At 45.2% G+C, this 17004-nt stretch overlaps 1 protein-coding gene across 13 annotated transcripts in view; it reads right to left on the bottom strand.

Moving 5' to 3' along the window:
* Nucleotides 1-17004, bottom strand: part of LOC141768522 (cadherin-2-like) — a 101176-nt gene that overhangs the window by 47617 nt on the left and 36555 nt on the right. For all 13 annotated transcript variants that reach the window (XM_074636884.1, XM_074636885.1, XM_074636886.1 and 10 more), the window contains exon 3: nucleotides 1721-1950. In XM_074636884.1, the coding sequence (XP_074492985.1) occupies nucleotides 1721-1950 (230 nt within the window). The remainder of the gene's footprint in view (nucleotides 1-1720; nucleotides 1951-17004) is intronic.

Below are 17004 nucleotides of genomic sequence, written 5' to 3'. Positions count from 1 at the left end.
GTCATTCAGAGTGTTTGACCTTGATTATCCGTGTATATATCTGTTGCTATGGTGATGCTATGCTATGATGCTCTGGGTCTGTGTGGTGGCGTCTGAGTTGCTACAGACGTCACAGAGACTACGTCCGTATTCTATACCGTCTATGATCTATCCCTGTAGAGGTTCGTGAGACTGAAATATATTCTTCTTTTTTGGCTGGACCGCAGAGGGCCAGCCCTACAAACGCAAAAGTCTGTCACTGAGTGAGTGATTGATGAAGTTACAGGATTTGTCGGCCGACTGTTGGTGTTTTCTCATTGGCCGTTGCTCTTTCAAATTGAAAAGGCGGAGAACAGTTCTGTGTTTACGTTTTCTGGGGAGCAAGCCATACATCGCTACTGCGGTACGAACTCAAAATAATAATAATAATAATACAATAAACGGATCGAAATGATGCCGAAATAACAACATTATGATGTAGATTTGTAAAAAGACCAAATCCATGTTTTGTCAGATCTGTCCGTAACACAACAAGCAAACAACTTTTAAAATGCTTGTTTTCTTTACGGAGTTCGGATCGATCAGTGCCAGGCTATGCTAACATTGTAGCTACTCCATCAACACTCAACATAACGTCATCTAGGCATAAATACGGCAGCGTTGTTGTAAACGGATCAAAAGTGATGCTGAAATAACTACAGAATGATGCTGATTAGTAAAAAGTCTGAATTCATGCTTTGTCAGGTCTGTCCGCAAGATGACAAGCAAACAACTTTTAAAATGCTTGTTTTCTGAGCGGAGTTCGGATCGATCAGTGCCAGGCGCTTAAATTGCAGCTGCTCCATTAACACTCCATCTAGGAATAAAAACGGCAGCAACAACGTCAGTGATGACAGCTTGATGGCTGTAAATATGATGGCTGTTTGTCTCACTGATACCAGCCCTGGTCTGGTCCTGCCTCTCAGTAGGAGGCCGCGGTGCTGACACGGCTCCCCTGGCTGCTATGACTGGCTGCTAACTGCTAACGGCTGCTCCTCACGACTTGTTCCTCATGAAGAATTGTTGACAGCTTCTCTCGCTCTCTGTGATTCTCCTCCTCTCTCGTCTCGCCGACTGCAGCCAGCGATGCTGATAGCAGCTAAAGCATATGGCAGCCGGCTATTTCTGGGCCGTGTTTAGAAGAACAGCCAATCGGGCCGGTGCCTTGTCTAAATACATGCAGAGGGCCTTATTATCGCTGTTGCACACGAAACGAACCAACAGATGGCTGTTTGACTCACTTTGTCTCTGCAATCAGCACTTGGCCAACCTCAGACGCCTGCTGGGCTGCGAAAGCTGATTTTATATCTGAACATACAGTAGTTCATCCAACACCCGCTGAAGCCTTGAAGACTAACAGCCCGTCATGCTCAGATTGTACTGCTCCTACGCAGTAGATCTGTGTACACTGAATATATGTGTAATATACACAGTCATGTGACATGGGCCAGCTAAATATGTCATGGCAGTTTTGGCACAAACATTATACAAAAGTAGAGGAAATGTTTGGAGGTGATGCAGCCTCCCATGTTTGTATTCATATAACTTTATTATTGATATTCTTTTTTTGAAGTAATCGATACCAAATGAGTTAGAACCAAACATTTTCCAGCTCAGCTGAGTCAAATAAAGAGACACTGTACACATGTACCAAGTGGGTCTACATGTGAACAGCTCTCTGCTGCTGCTGCTGCTGTTTTACCTCTTCAGGTCCGGCGCTGTTGCCATGTGGATGGACGTGGAGATGCACTCTGGTCTTCCAGACCTGTTTGGACTGCAGGTCTCGAGCGTAGACCACCTCCACAGCTTTTCCCTTTCCCGCCAGGCTGAGACGGCGCAGGGTGTAGACAACGCCGTCCTCGCTCACCCTGAAAGCAGACGAATCTCCAACCCCGAACCACACCTTCCCTCTACCGCAGTCCATGAAGCTCACTAAGAGAGAGAGAGAGAGACGGAGACAGACGTCAAACTGAGAGGAAAAACCCATCTGCGTGATGTGCTGTGTGCTGTATAGTGATCAGGTTAAACGTGTAAATACACCCAGCAGCAGCCAGCAGCTGGTGCCCCGCAGCCAGCAGCCAGTAGCAAGCAGCCAGCAGCCAGCAGACAGCAGCCAGTAGCAAGCAGCCGGCAGCCAGCAGCAAGCAGCCAGCAGCCAGCAGACAGCAGCCAGTAGCAAGCAGCCAGCAGCCAGCAACCGGCAGCCGGCAGCCAGCAGCCAGTTGCAAGCAGGCAGCCCGCAGCAGCCCGCAGCAGCCCGCAGCAGCCCGCAGCAGCCCGCAGCTAGCAGCCAGCAGCCATAAGCCCGCAGCCAGCAGCCAGCAGCAAGCAGCCGGCAGCTAGCAGCCAGCTAGCAGGCAGCAGCCAGCAGGCAGCCGGCAGCCGGCAGCAGGCAGCCAGCAGGCAGCCCTCAGCCCTCAGCCCGCAGCCCGCAGCCCGCAGGCAGCCAGCAGCAGCCAGCAGGCAGCCAGCAGCAGCCAGCAGGCAGCCCGCAGCCAGCAGTCAGCCCTCAGCCCGCAGCCCGCAGGCAGCAGGCAGCCCGCAGCCAGCAGGCAGCCCTCAGCCCGCAGCCCGCAGCCCGCAGCCCGCAGGCAGCCAGCAGCCAGCCAGCAGCCAGCAGCCAGCAGCCAGCAGCCCGCAGCCCGCAGCCCGCAGCCCGCAGCCCGCAGCCCGCAGCCCGCAGGCAGCCAGCAGCAGCCAGCAGGCAGCCCGCAGCCAGCAGTCAGCCCTCAGCCCGCAGCCCGCAGGCAGCCAGCAGCCAGCAGCAGCCAGCAGGCAGCCCGCAGCCAGCAGCCAGCAGCCAGCAGCCTGCAGCCCGCAGCCCGCAGACAGCAGCCAGCTAGCAGCCAGCAGCCAGCAGCCAGCAGCCAGCAGCCAGCAGCCAGCAGGCAGCCGGCAGCCGGCAGCCGGCAGCCGGCAGCAGGCAGCCCGCAGCCAGCCCTCAGCCCGCAGCCCTCAGCCCGCAGCCCGCAGCCCGCAGCCCGCAGCCCGCAGCCCGCAGCCCGCAGCCCGCAGGCAGCCAGCAGCCAGCAGCAGCCAGCAGGCAGCCCGCAGCCAGCAGCCAGCAGCCAGCAGCCTGCAGCCCGCAGCCCGCAGACAGCAGCCAGCTAGCAGCCAGCAGCCAGCAGCCAGCAGCCAGCAGGCAGCCGGCAGCCCGCAGCCAGCAGGCAGCCCTCAGCCCGCAGCCCGCAGCCCGCAGCCCGCAGCCCGCAGCCCGCAGGCAGCCAGCAGCAGCCAGCAGGCAGCCCGCAGCCAGCAGTCAGCCCTCAGCCCGCAGGCAGCCAGCAGCCAGCAGCAGCCAGCCCGCAGCCAGCAGCCAGCAGCCAGCAGCCTGCAGCCCGCAGACAGCAGCCAGCCAGCAGCCAGCAGCCAGCAGCCAGCAGCCAGCAGCCAGCAGCCAGCAGCCAGCAGCCAGCAGCCAGCAGCCCTCAGCCCGCAGCCCGCAGCCCGCAGGCAGCCAGCAGCCAGCAGCAGCCAGCAGGCAGCCCGCAGCCAGCAGCCAGCAGCCTGCAGCCCGCAGACAGCAGCCAGCCAGCAGCCAGCAGCAAGCAGCAAGCAGCCCGCAGCTGGCAGCCAGCCAGCAGCCAGCAGCCAGCAGCCAGCAGCCAGCAGCCAGCAGCCAGCAGCCAGCAGCCACGGTGGTTCACTTTTACATTCCTGCTGAACCCACCTCTGGGTTCATGTTTACATATTGTCATTTATTTTACTGAAAGATTTGAAACAGATCCCACACATTCAGCTAAACTTCATGAAATGTGAATCGTAAAAGATGCATCATCGTGCGTGTTCATGTGACAAAAGAAAAGGGGACCCACTTGTAAAAAATCTCTCCATAGCACTACTAGGAGTCCAAAAGTCCACAGGAACCTTTAAATATCTGGGGGGCCCCATCAGTCAGTTAGACCTTAACAAGTCTTTTCAATGAGACTCAAAATGTCTTCAAGAATCTAAAGCAAGTCCAGTTGCCTTTGACTCAGCATTTCTAGACGCTTTCAGATTTTTCATCGGAACTAAGGGGTCACACACCCAAACCATGACAACCAACCCCGAGCAGGCTGAGCAAGGTAACCCAGACGTTCCCCGCCATTCCCAGGCCAGACGGGAAATGTAATCTCTCTAGCGTGCTCTGGGTCTGCCACAGGGTCTCCTCCTATAGTTGGACGTGCCCCCAGAGGGACAGGTCCACCAGTCGTCCTGATCGCTGCTTTCATCAGCTCTACTTGGACTTCCTTCTGGATGATTGAACGCTTCACCCTGTCACCGGAGCTGGACAGAATGGCATTTTTATGTGAATTGAACCTTGAAATAACATCCTGGCACCATCCTCCTCAAGTCCACACTCTATAGCGGCCCAGCGGTGCAACCTGGGGAAGCTGAGAAAGGTTCAACTTTTCAACTATGCAGATGTCTTCTGATGTGTGTCGGAGCAACAACCTGGAGACAACCAGTCATGCTCATTTTGATTCCTTCAGGAGACAGAAGCACACCCGTTTTTCTATGTTCAATTACATGAAGTACTTCAAACAAAACAGAAGGAAAGCTGATTGTCATGGTCAACAGCTTCCCAATTATTTCTCTATAACGAGCTAGCAGGATTTAAATAAGAACCACGATGGGTGGAGACACATGAACGACTTCATCCTGCACCAGTAGAGCGGCAGCCAAAGCCAAAATATCTGCCCGATCACAGCTCAGTGCCTGACATGGATGATGAGAGAAGGACTTGGAGTCTGTATGTGTGAACATTGTGGGTGATGAGTCCACCCTTCCTTTGCCAAGTTCCCAAAATGTCCAAAAAAAGTCAGACTGAATTTTGGAGGAAAAAAAGTTCACTAAATGATGCTCAAGACATCTAGAACATTTTCATCCTTTCTGCCTTAAAATACACGCTGGTTTTGAATTATTTACCCGTCATGGAACAAACAGATACAGAATAGAATATGTGAAGCTGTCAAACTGGGCAGAAAAATTGATTTATTTTCCCCTTCAAAGCTGCTTAAGGGGAAATTTAAGGGATACAAATGCTTTTAAGAGGTTGAAGGAGAAGCAGCGGCACTACGATGACTGCATTTACGGAAATCATCGCAAATTTTTTATGCGGTGTGATCGGAGCAGACGCAGAACGACTCTTGCAGAACGAAGCTGTCAACGGCAAAATGTCAGCTCATCACGGTCGGCACATTAACAAAAAGTCGGTGCGTCCAGAACGGCTGAGAGAGAGTGAGGGGGGAGGAGGGGGGAGAGGAAGAGGCTGCAGCTTCTGAAAGAGCAGCAAACCAAGACAGGAGGATGGAAACAAGGAATTTCACAATAATACAAAACATCTGGATGCTTGTTTCATGCAGAAACAACTAAAGCGAGCCACAGAAATTCTACATTACATCTGTACCGTAAGTAGGGCTGCAGCTGAGGACTCATTTCATCAGAAATTAATCTGTAGATTACTTTTTTTTAATTAATCAAGTACTCTATAATATTCAAGAGCCCAAGAAGGGGACATATTACATTCAGCTGTCAACATTTGAAAGTACCTTAAAGGGACTGTTTGTAAGAATCAGAAATTGCTTGTTAACAGCGACCCCTGTGGCCGTTAAGTCAATGAAAGTCAGCATCCTGTTGATCGCGGTCGCTTGTGCTCGCTCTACATAGACATGAACGAGCGTCGCTCAAAACAGTGAGGCGACACACGTCAGCTAAAAGCACAATATCACTCTATAGTTCAGCTCCTTGAGAGTAATATTAGATGAACATGTTAGCATGTTGTTTTTCTATGTTGTTCCTCAAGGTCTTGATGTCTTAATGTGGTATTTTGGAGGGATTATTGATAATTTTTTATCAGTTCTCCAGTGGTAAAAAATGGTTATATTTAGCACCAAATCTGTGTAACAAATGGTATCAAACTCAAAAATTGCTGCAACAACTTATGAGACATAATAGAGCATGGGGTTGACCATCATATACTTCAATCATCATGATCTAAACTCTTATACATTTTAACTATTTATTTTAATTAATTAATTAATTAATTAATTAATTAATTAATTAATAATATTTATTTCTGATTCATGACCTTCCCAGCTTTCAAATGATGTACACCACTATGTGACATCTACTGTTGACCTGCTATCTCGCCCTAAAGACCCCCTGTACCCTCCTAAAAAAGACTAAAACAGCTCTATTGTTGTTCTCAGAGGGTTCATGGTTTTGTTTCTCACATTCAGGATGCTACGTCATTCACCTCTTCTCCGCTGATAGAACACACCTTATTACTCACAGTTGAAATGTGCGTGATGGAAACAGCACTTCTGAGACAGAGAACAGAGAGACAGAGAGACGGAGAGCAGGAAACTAAGAGAAGGGGACACAGATGTCTGAACATAGACATACACTGACTACGTTTACATGCACAAAATATTCTGGTTTTTGCCCCTTATTGCCCAATATTTCTACTAAGCTGTTTACAATGAAAATGAATATTCCACTAATATTCCCGTTTACATGCAGCTGTGCGTACTCCGATTAACGTAACCGGTGGAGGACTAGTTCAACTGTACGAACACGGCCTCCCTCTTTCAATCCTTCAACCGCCTTCTTTAAAAGGTCGGTGTTGTGATGTTTGCGTATATCACTGAAAAACCTGTTGATGTCAAAGTCTTTCATAATGTTGAACAGTAGGAGTGTGTCTCCTTCTTTTTCTTTTTCATGCATCTCTGCACACTGTCGGCTATAGTTTGTTTGTGTCCAACACACACAGCTGACTGTAAACAGGAAAGAGGCCGTGTGACGCAAACTGCCGTAAATGGATTTGCATTTATATAGCGCTTTTCTAGTCTTCCAACCACTCAAAGCTACATGTCAGCATTCACACACACATACACTGATGACAGAGGCTGCCATGTAAGGTGCCAACTTTGCCCATCAGGATATAAATACTCATTCACACCGCGACGGCTATGCCTTCGGGAGCAATTTGGGGTTAAGTGTCTTGCTCAAGGACACACCGACACGTGACCCGGAGCAGCCGGGGATCAAACCACCAACCTTCCGATTGATGGACAACCTGCTCTACCCTCTGAGCCACAGTCTCTAACACACTCATATTGCGAATGCTCCGTATACATGTCCAAAGAATGCTCCTAAAACCAGAATAATATTAGCATATCACACATGTGTTAATTAGAAAATGCTCCGTTCAGAATAAGGCCTAGTTCTGTAACTGTTCACTTATTGTTATTTTTTTAAAGCATCGGAATACAGTGTGAATCAGAGTATATTTCATTACAATAATAATAATAATAGTAATGTGGAGCTTGTGATCACATGTCTCACATGAGTCCTCTGTGTCTACGTTGGTTTGTGCTCCTGATCGACACACGTGATGAAACTAAGGCAACATGATTTAGTCTCTCTATAGTTGAATTAGGGATGCTCATTTTGAAAAATGTTCTTAACCAATAACCGACCCTCGTTAACCGATTATTAACCGTTAACTGACAAGATTTGTGCCTCGTACAACTGCAGGAGCACAACAGATATTCGTTGACGGGAGACCCCAGTTCACCCGTCCGGGAGCGTTAACTTAGCAGCTACGATGCTGCGTGTAGTGTCGCGGACATGCAACCACTTTCCCAGTAAAAGTCTCCAATGCACATTTAGTTTAGTTTAGCAGGCTGTCAGCTGTGTGTCTGCCCGGCGTAACTTTAGCAAGTGTCCAACAGTGTGTGTATTTGTGCTACGTTAGCAGCTCCAGCATTGCCGGAGGCTCGCCGCCGCACACGTAGTCTGCGTAACTCTAGCATAACTCTAGCGAGTTTCCAACAGACTGTGTGTGTGTGTTGGCGGAGAGTGTGAGGTTGTTGGTGGCGTTCTAGCTGTGAACGTAGGTGTAGCAGTTTGTGTACAGTTTATTTGTCGGTGAATAAATGCCACGAAACTACAACTCCTCCGCTCCGCTGAAGCGAGCCAGAGACCGGAGACGACTTCCTGTATCCTGCAACTCCGGCTCTGCCTCTTAAGGTGAACTGTTAAGTTGGACCAGCTTTTCTCCTTTAAGTGACGAGCCGCTCCTCTGAGCCGCTCAGCTTTTCAGTTAATTATTAACATTTCTTTTAACCGTTTTAACCGATAGCGTTAATCAGTTAAAATGCTTAATGTCGGTTAACGGTTAAACAGTTAATTATGGACATCCCTAAGTTGAATAAATACTAATAGGTTTGAAGTTGGTCCAGACATGAACAAGCCTCATACTGTTGTGCGTTTAGTCCAGATTTATAGGTAATATTCAACAGTTTTATATTTGACCACCAACTAAGCCAAAGAAATGAGAAGTTGGAGTTTCATCCTTCCTCTTAAATGTCTGAGCGTCTCTGGTCAAAGTCTCTGCTCAGCACAACAACATTTAGATGATATATAGATATACAGTATATATATGAACTGAACCCTCTCAGTCTGAGCCCTGAGCTCTCTGTCAGATAATACATGATGAGATAAAAAAAAATAACTTCTTTATAAATTCACATCTTGTCTGTTTTATTTTATTTTCTTGTGGCATATTAAAGAGTTTTCAGCCTCCGGGGCCGCCTGTGATGATAAATCAAATCAAACAAGCTGAAAAGGCAAAATCATTTTCTAGTTGAGCTGTTCACCATGTGCACGCCTTGACGGGGGTGGAAGTCACTTTGTTTTAGTCGGAGAATCGCTGAGACTGTTCTGCAGTACAAATCTCTCAAACTGTAAGTGCATCGCATTGAATTTAATAATGGACGAGGACAACACCACTCCTGTGTGACTACATGGCATGAAGGGGTCATGAAGACATTATTATCACTGGTTTGATTTCATGTGTCATATCATAAAATAGCAATTTGCTGTTTAATTCAGTTGTCAACTTGTCATGTAAATGTATAGTATTTATGTAGCACTCAAGTTCATGGAGGCAGCTCCAATGAGGAATTTGATTTATTTCCCATTTGACTAAAACAAAAGTTACTTTCGACTTTCCGAACTAACGTGCTACAGTCCACTGAGATTTTTAGTGTGTCCGGAACCTTAGTATGAAACCAATAGTACGTGAATTGCATGTTTTTTTCCAGTGAAATATTACAGTATGGAAACACTGGATACCATAAATACCCCACAATGCAATGCGGTAGTAATGACAACATTCATAACAGACAGTGGCGGCCGTAGTAACGCTTCAATTTCAGTGTAGTTTCTATAAGCATAATACAGCTTTTAAATTAGTTCAGACTTTATGATTCTCACAAACCATCGCTTGGACACGGTTGGTTGGTTGGTACCATGGTTACGCGTCTCCAACCGGCAAGGAGGCTCTCAGAAAGTGACATGGTAATTACAGTTCGGTGTGTCCGAAAAACATGCACTACTACTACTACTACTACTAGGGATGCACCGATACCACTTTTTTTCAGACCGAGTACAAGTACTTACATTTGGGTACTCGCTGATACCGAGTACCGATACGTAGTACTTCTCTGTGCCAAAAGACCCTCATTAACAGCCAACTGGAGGGTGTGAGCAACACACGGCAGGCTGGGGAGTCCCGCATACGAGGCGGTGCGCCGCAACCGGCTCTAGGTCGGCTTGGAAAGTCTGGGGCGAAGGTGGCTCGCGGCCGCAGCTTTGCATCGCTCCCCGCCCGGACCTTGCCACACCGTGGACAAAGGACTCGCAGCGCCCTCTCTCCCCGCCGGAGTCGGCCCCCTGCTCCCAGTGCAACTGTCGACCGGGGCGGACTGTTCTCAGTGCGCCCCAACCGCGTTGTGCTGCCAGATCGGGGCTCAGTCCACGTAAAAGGTGCCAGGGGTCTGCGGCGATGTCGGTAACCCACCCGACCCGTCGTGAATCACGGACCAAGGAGTCTAATGCACGCGCAAGTCAGAGGGTGCAAGCAAAACCCCGTGGCGCAATGAAAGTGAGGGCCGGTGCGTGCCGGCTGAGGTGGGATCCAGGCCCACCGGGGTCGGGCACACCACCATAAAGTGGTATCGGTGGTGTTGTATCGTAGCCGTTTTGAGAGTACGAGTACGAGTACTGGTATCGGTGCATCCCTAATTACTACTACTTCACACAGAAGAATGTTGAACGATATGTCGGGTATGTAGTGCAGTGATTTCAGACACAGCCAAAAAGACTAAAGGCTGGGAAGCTGCCCAGATGCTGAAATATTCTTTATACACAATGTTCATGTGTTTGATGGGATATTCTACGATCCTTACCGGTGACAGGGGTTCAAATATTAATTTTGTCCTGAGGGTGGCATTACAGGAAAGGGAATATGGTTATTAAAATCAAAAGGGTCCATCACTTGGGAACTTGTGATAAGAACTTTACACAGGAGTCTTATCCTCATTGCATGTTGTGTATAGAGTTGACGGTTTGGCTAACGGGAAATATTCTGTAGAGTGTAGAATAAGGAAGGGGCCGTCCTCTCAGGAACATGAATGTGCTCCGTACATTTCATTGCATTAACAGCCAGTTGGAGTTTCTTTTAATTTTAGCCTAATGGTGATGCTAAAGGGATGCTTTTAGAGCCGCCCTCTGGTGACCACAAGAATCCTCAGAAAATATCATGAAAAACCATTTCTCAAATCAGTTGTTTGAGGAAACTCTCTGTAACGTTTGTAAAACAAGGAAGTTGCACTATAGAGGAACATGAAGGCCCGTGTTGCTCTTCTATGAAGTTGGGGGACTTGTTTTTTCAAATTATGGTTTAAATCAAAGCAGCAGATGAGGAGGAGATATCCTGATGTTTAGCTCTGAATCTCCAAAAAACACTGGATCCTACACTTTCCATAATGCAACTCACTGGAGTCTTGTCATTAGACCCTCCCTGCCTGGGAAACACCCACATCTTTCTTTGTAACAAAGGCTTTCTGTTTCCCTGATGACATCACCATCATCATCATCATCTATGGTCTCAGACTTGTAAATCTTCGTCCAGAGCCTCAGAAGATATAATACTAGTAGTAGTAGTAGTACTCCTCATGACAAGGAGACTTGATCCTCATGTAAACTCTGTGGAGGGAGGCCCCCTTCAAGGACCGTAGATACCAGAACATGAATCAATATATATCATAAACTGGAACCTGAAGCTGCTGTGTTGTAAGAGCAGTCAGAAGATAACAAAGTCTGACTTTGTTCGATCCTATTAGCTGAACAACATGAGCTTCTGTTGAACTATTTACAGTTTGCAGCCATGTTAGCAGTGTCTGTCTCTCTCAGTGTCAGTCCATACTGAGATATCTCATCAACTATTGGATGGATTGTCATGGTCCTCAGAGGATCAATCCTCATCACTTTGGTGATTCCCCTAACTTTTCTTCTAGCTTCAGCAACAAGTCAGAGTTGTAATATATATCCTGTGAATTATCTAAACATTGTACAGACATTCATGGTTCCCAGAGGATGAAGGCACACTGGCTATTTTGGTGACGTTTTCTCTAGCACCACTATCAGGGCAAAATTCACCCAATCAAATGTAATCAGCCCATTAAATGGCTGTTATCAGTTTTTATAGAGCTACCATTGTAATGCTTCAGACATTCAGTGAGCAGACTGCACCCACCCGCACACTGTGAAAATGAAACGGTCGCAGTTTTTGTGAACGCTGTGAATCAAAACAAAACTACTTGTTTAGGTCTAAGAGAACGATCACCGTTAAGTTACGTTACGTACGTAACAGCGGTCTCCTGGGTGAACGTCCTGTGTGTTTGACTCCTCCCTCCACCTCGACCTCCTCCCTTTATACTACGTCACTTCACTTCCTCCTTTGCTCCCGTCATAATTACTACGGCCACCAGAGGTCGGTGCCTAACGTTTTTGTTTTCACATCTGCGAATAGATAACAACAGCCTTCTGAACCTACTAGCAGGCCCATTCCAACACATCTCTATGAGGCTGATAACCACCAATGACGCCCAAATGGCTGATAATATTCAAAGCAGGTGCAACATTTCAATACTTTGTTTCATGACTAAATCTGCAAAACTTCTGACATTCCCATCAGCCTCAGCTGTATTTGTGCACATTATCAATTGTTAGCATTCTGACACACATCAGCATGTAGCATTGACTATATGTTAGCATGCAGACGTAAGCATTTAGCTCAAAGGTACTAAAAATAAATATTTGATTTTTTAATTAATTATCCTTGACAAAAAAAAACTATTTCTTTTAAAGCTGTCAATCGATTAAAATAGTTAATTGTGATTAATCGCAAATTAATGATGTTTTTTTATCTGTTCAAAATGTACTTTAAAAGGAGATTTGTCAAGTATTTAATACTCTTATCAACATGAGAGTGGACAAATGTGCTGCTTTATGCAAATGTATGTTTATATTTATTATTGGAAATCAATTAACAACACAACACAATAACAGATATTATCCAGAAACCCTCACAGGTACTGCATTTAGCATAAAACAATATGCTCATATCATAACATGGCAAACTGCCGCCCAACAGACAACACCAGCTGTCAGTGTGTCAGTGTGCTGACTTGACTATGACTTGCCCCAAACTGCATGTGATCATCATAAAGTGGGCATTTCTGTAAAGGGGAGACTCGTGGGTACCCATAGAACCCATTTACATTCACATATCTGGAGGTCAGAGGTCAAGGGGGACCTCTTTGAAAAATGGTTTCAAAGAGGTCAATGACCGTTTTTGGAGCGTTATCTAACCTCCTTCGCGACAAGCTAGTATGACATTGTTGGCACCAATGGATTCCTGAGGTTTCCGTTGGCGTCAAAACGAAGCGCTAATGTGTTATTATTGTGTTAACTTTGACAGCCCTGCTTTATTTATTACACAGAGATAATGAGCTGCTAGCATGGCTGTAGACTATTTATATTATACTCATACTTATCATCATGGTATACTGTTTTAGCAGTTAGTGTAAAAAAAAATCTAAATACATCAGGAAATGATGCATGTGATGCCGGACGGCAGTCAAACTGTCACTGACCAACTGAACTTCACATAGAGACGTTCAAATGTTTCTTCTAACATTTAATCATAAAACCTTTTTGTTTTTCCCAGACTCTTTTGGAGCCGTTTCACCACCACCACCCACAATTAATTTTATTTCCTGGTGTGGAGCAGCTCCTCCTTTTCCTTTGTGCAGTGCTTCCATACATATTTTCAGTGTCTGCATTTTTGGAGGCACGTTCCTCTGATAAACACGACAACATGTCATCTCCTCCGGAGGCTGCTTCTGTGTTGTAGTAGATTTATGTTTCATATAGGCCTGTGGCGAACAGATGCCTGTTTCCAATAAAAGCGTAGTTATCACTGCATTAGTGGTAAATAAAGGAGAGTTTACAGTATCTGCCAACATATACCACCCATAACAATATATCTGTGATCACCCAATTACGGCCGATAAACTGGTGTGAAAATGCATAGGTTGGGTTTTAGTGTTGTGTTATATATTCAGTGGTTAATGGTTAAGTAATTTATGAAGCCGTAATCAAATTTTAAATGGATCAAAAGTGTGCAATTTTACATTTTGAGACAAAGTAGTGTCAGAAGAAGGGCTGTGAGATAAATGGATATAATCACATAAAAGGGTCTGATAGAGCTGCTTAGTAGCGGAGGAGGAACCCCGATCCTCAATGTGCAGCTTGATAAATGCACTATGGGATCTGATCAATACACACACACACACACATTCGTGTTTATAGGCAATATCAGGACTTTTGTAAAAAACGTGACTAATGGGGACGTGCCTCCCCCAAGGTCCTAGAGACCTGGGAATCAAAGTATTTCCGAGCTATGCTTCTACAAATACATCCATCTGTTGAGATTTTGTCTAAGCCTATATTTTGGTCAGACCTGATTTTAATTCTACGGAGGCTCTAGAACACTGTGGTGAGCCTCGGAACAATGAGGACGCCAAAAATGTCCTAATTTTTCCGAGCGTCCTGTTGTTGAAGGTGTGTTATCATTGAATTGTCCTCATTTGTCATGGAAACAAGTATAAACACACACACATACATAGATTGCATGCTTAAAGCCTTACATCATAACAGGAAAGATGGAGATAGAGAACAGGACAGAACAGATAGATGTGTTTAAGATTTGTGTAGACTGAAGCAGAGTTCATTTCATTAACGGACACTAAGGGCCCGTATTTAACTATTACACGGCTTTGTTGAACACTCGATTCTGATTGGTCAATCACGGTTCTTGCTATGGGCGCAGCTCTGATGTCGGACTCTGGCGGACCGTTTTTGTGTCACAAAATATTGATATTTGCACGTCACACTTCCCACACCTCTCTACTGCTCTTTCTCCAGTTAACAATTATTGTTTTCATTCTGTTAATAATTCTAATTCTTCTATATATTTATATTTCCCACATACTTTATTATATACAATTTAATATTAAAATTACTTCCAGCATCTCACAGAAAATATATAATCCTTCCCTATCCTGGTAGGCTTCTAATGTGAAACATCTTGCAGGAAGTGATGCGTTTCATTGACTGTACCATAACAAAAATTTAAAAAATGAATAATTAGTGAATGAAAACAGTATTTGTGTTCCACAGACGTGGTGAGTCTGACATGACTCTGTTTGTTGTACTGATGGAATTATAGACATTATACTACATTTAACATGTGAGACATTATGGTGCAGGTCATTCTGATGAAGGGAAGAGAAATAGAAGAAAGCAGCAACTCATCAGTAGAGATCAATATTCAGATATAAAAAAAAAAAGAATACTGTATATTTCTGTCTCACGAGCCCCTACAGGGATAGATCATACACGTTACTTATTATACCCTTATATTTATTAACTAGTGGACTAATAGCAGCAGGAATCCCAAATGAAAAAGGAAATACCTCCCCAGTGAACAAATATCTGAATATCCTTTCCTACTGAACAGAACAAACTGATTAGCCTTTATGTTTTCAGAAAGCTCTGATCAGGATGAACATGGTGATGTTGTTGGACCGTCCACAGCGACAAGAGTGACAGACATGACCTCCGGCCACGAGATTACAGCAAAGCAGTGTGTTGATGTTTGGCTGATTAAACTGGGATGGACGTAGACTTTGACCTGATTCATCCTGTCTAATCTCACAGACTTACAGAGTGCTGACTGCTGATCAAGAAAACACAAGAATCATCAAACCTGCTGAGAGTCAACGTGTGAGATGATCAGTATATGGTATATAATGTATGAGCCCATATTTAAACTCAATTGTTAAAGGTCCCATATTGTAAAAAGTGAGATTTTTTATATTATAAAGCAGGTTTAAATGCTTTATAAATACTGTTAAACTATCAAAACGCTCAATATACCGAGAAACGCACAAACAGCCCGTATTCAGAAATTGTGCGTTTGAAACAAGCCGTTAGGATTTCTGTCCATTTGTGATGTCACAAATATACAATATTTAGACCATTACACGGTTTTAAACGTAAACATTCTAAATGTGTCTCGAGTTAATTACCTGTTGCAGTGTATGTAAATAACATCAGCTGACAGGAAGTAAACATGGACCCAAGCTGTTGCCTAGCAACGCGATTCCGTTGCAATTCCATTGAAATGCACTAAAACGGAGCGTTTCAGACAGAGGGCGAATACAGGTATATTCAGACAAACAGTATGAAGAAAATAAAGTTTTTTTTTAACATTACAGCATGTAAACATGTTCTAGTAGAAACACAAAATACAAGTATGAACCTAAAAATGAGCATGATATGGGACCTTTCACGCGAGGCAACATGTTAAAGAGACAGGAGGTTAACTGTGAATATACCCTGAGACACGGTGCGGAGGCCCGGCTGTGATAGGCTAAACACACTGGCAGATAAAAGGACACACACACACACACACACACACGCGCCGAGTCAAGCAAAGATTAAAAGACAACAAAGAGAACTAAACAGGATTAAAGCCTCACTAGTGAATCTACCAAAACTAGTTTCTGTCTGCTAAATACTCACAAACACTGCTGAACTGTGAGGCTGCAGGCATTCTTAACGCATATGTGTGTGTGTGTGTATGTGTGTATGTGTGTGTGTGTGTGTGTGTGTGTGTGTGTGTGTGTGTGTGTGTGTGTGTGTGTCGTATAGTGACAGCTGGGTGTTGCTAGATAAACTCTGTCTCGGAGCAAAGCCAGAGGCCAACTTCCTTCTTCCCCTCTGTCAACCCCAGCACACAGAATATAGAGAGGATAATATAATATGTTATAACGTAATATGAATCATGAATTTAAATTAAATGAAGAGGCTCCTGCCAGGTACAGTATGGTTTAGATGACAAGAACAAAGATGTAATTTTAACGAATGTTTTGGCCCAATAATGGTCACTGTAGTTTACTGTTTGATATCCAACAGCATAGTGTGTCCCTCAGGATATCTAATGCTGTGTTCACACCATGTGTGAGGGCTAAAACATACTCTACATTGACAATATAACACTTAATCCATTACATTTGGATTAATTTATCTTGAACAACAGCCATCTGTCTGCCTTTTCAGATGCCAGTCTAATTGATGAGTCGTAATTACAGCACGGATGTTAATGAGGATGCTGTTTACAGGTCAAAGATTGTGGTAACTCCCATATGACACAAAAACACCACTGAGATTACACCTATAAGAAATACTCTTATCATTGGCAGGACTGATATCGATGTAATCTCTGCCTCCAGTACGGCGACAGACAGGACCGGGACGGCTTAGCCTATAGAATAGCACAAAGGACTGGAAGCAAGGCAAACAATGCTGCTAGAATAGGGAGCGGGAATCGCGGAGCATTCTGGGGGGGGCGGCGCCGACATTTTTGGAGGATAGCGTATTTAACTACGGTAGCTGTCTTCATCCGTCAGTCATTCATCATCAGAAATGTATAAAGTGCACACAAAAGACAAATACCCATATAAAGTAGGGGTGTAACGATACGTTTTTACAACGATACGATACGATTTCCATGGTTCCGATACG

The sequence above is a fragment of the Sebastes fasciatus genome, chromosome 5, assembly GCF_043250625.1.
Source record: "Sebastes fasciatus isolate fSebFas1 chromosome 5, fSebFas1.pri, whole genome shotgun sequence".
In the NCBI taxonomy this organism is placed as follows: Eukaryota; Metazoa; Chordata; class Actinopteri; order Perciformes; family Sebastidae; genus Sebastes; species Sebastes fasciatus.
This window is presented reverse-complemented; position numbering and strand designations above follow the sequence as displayed.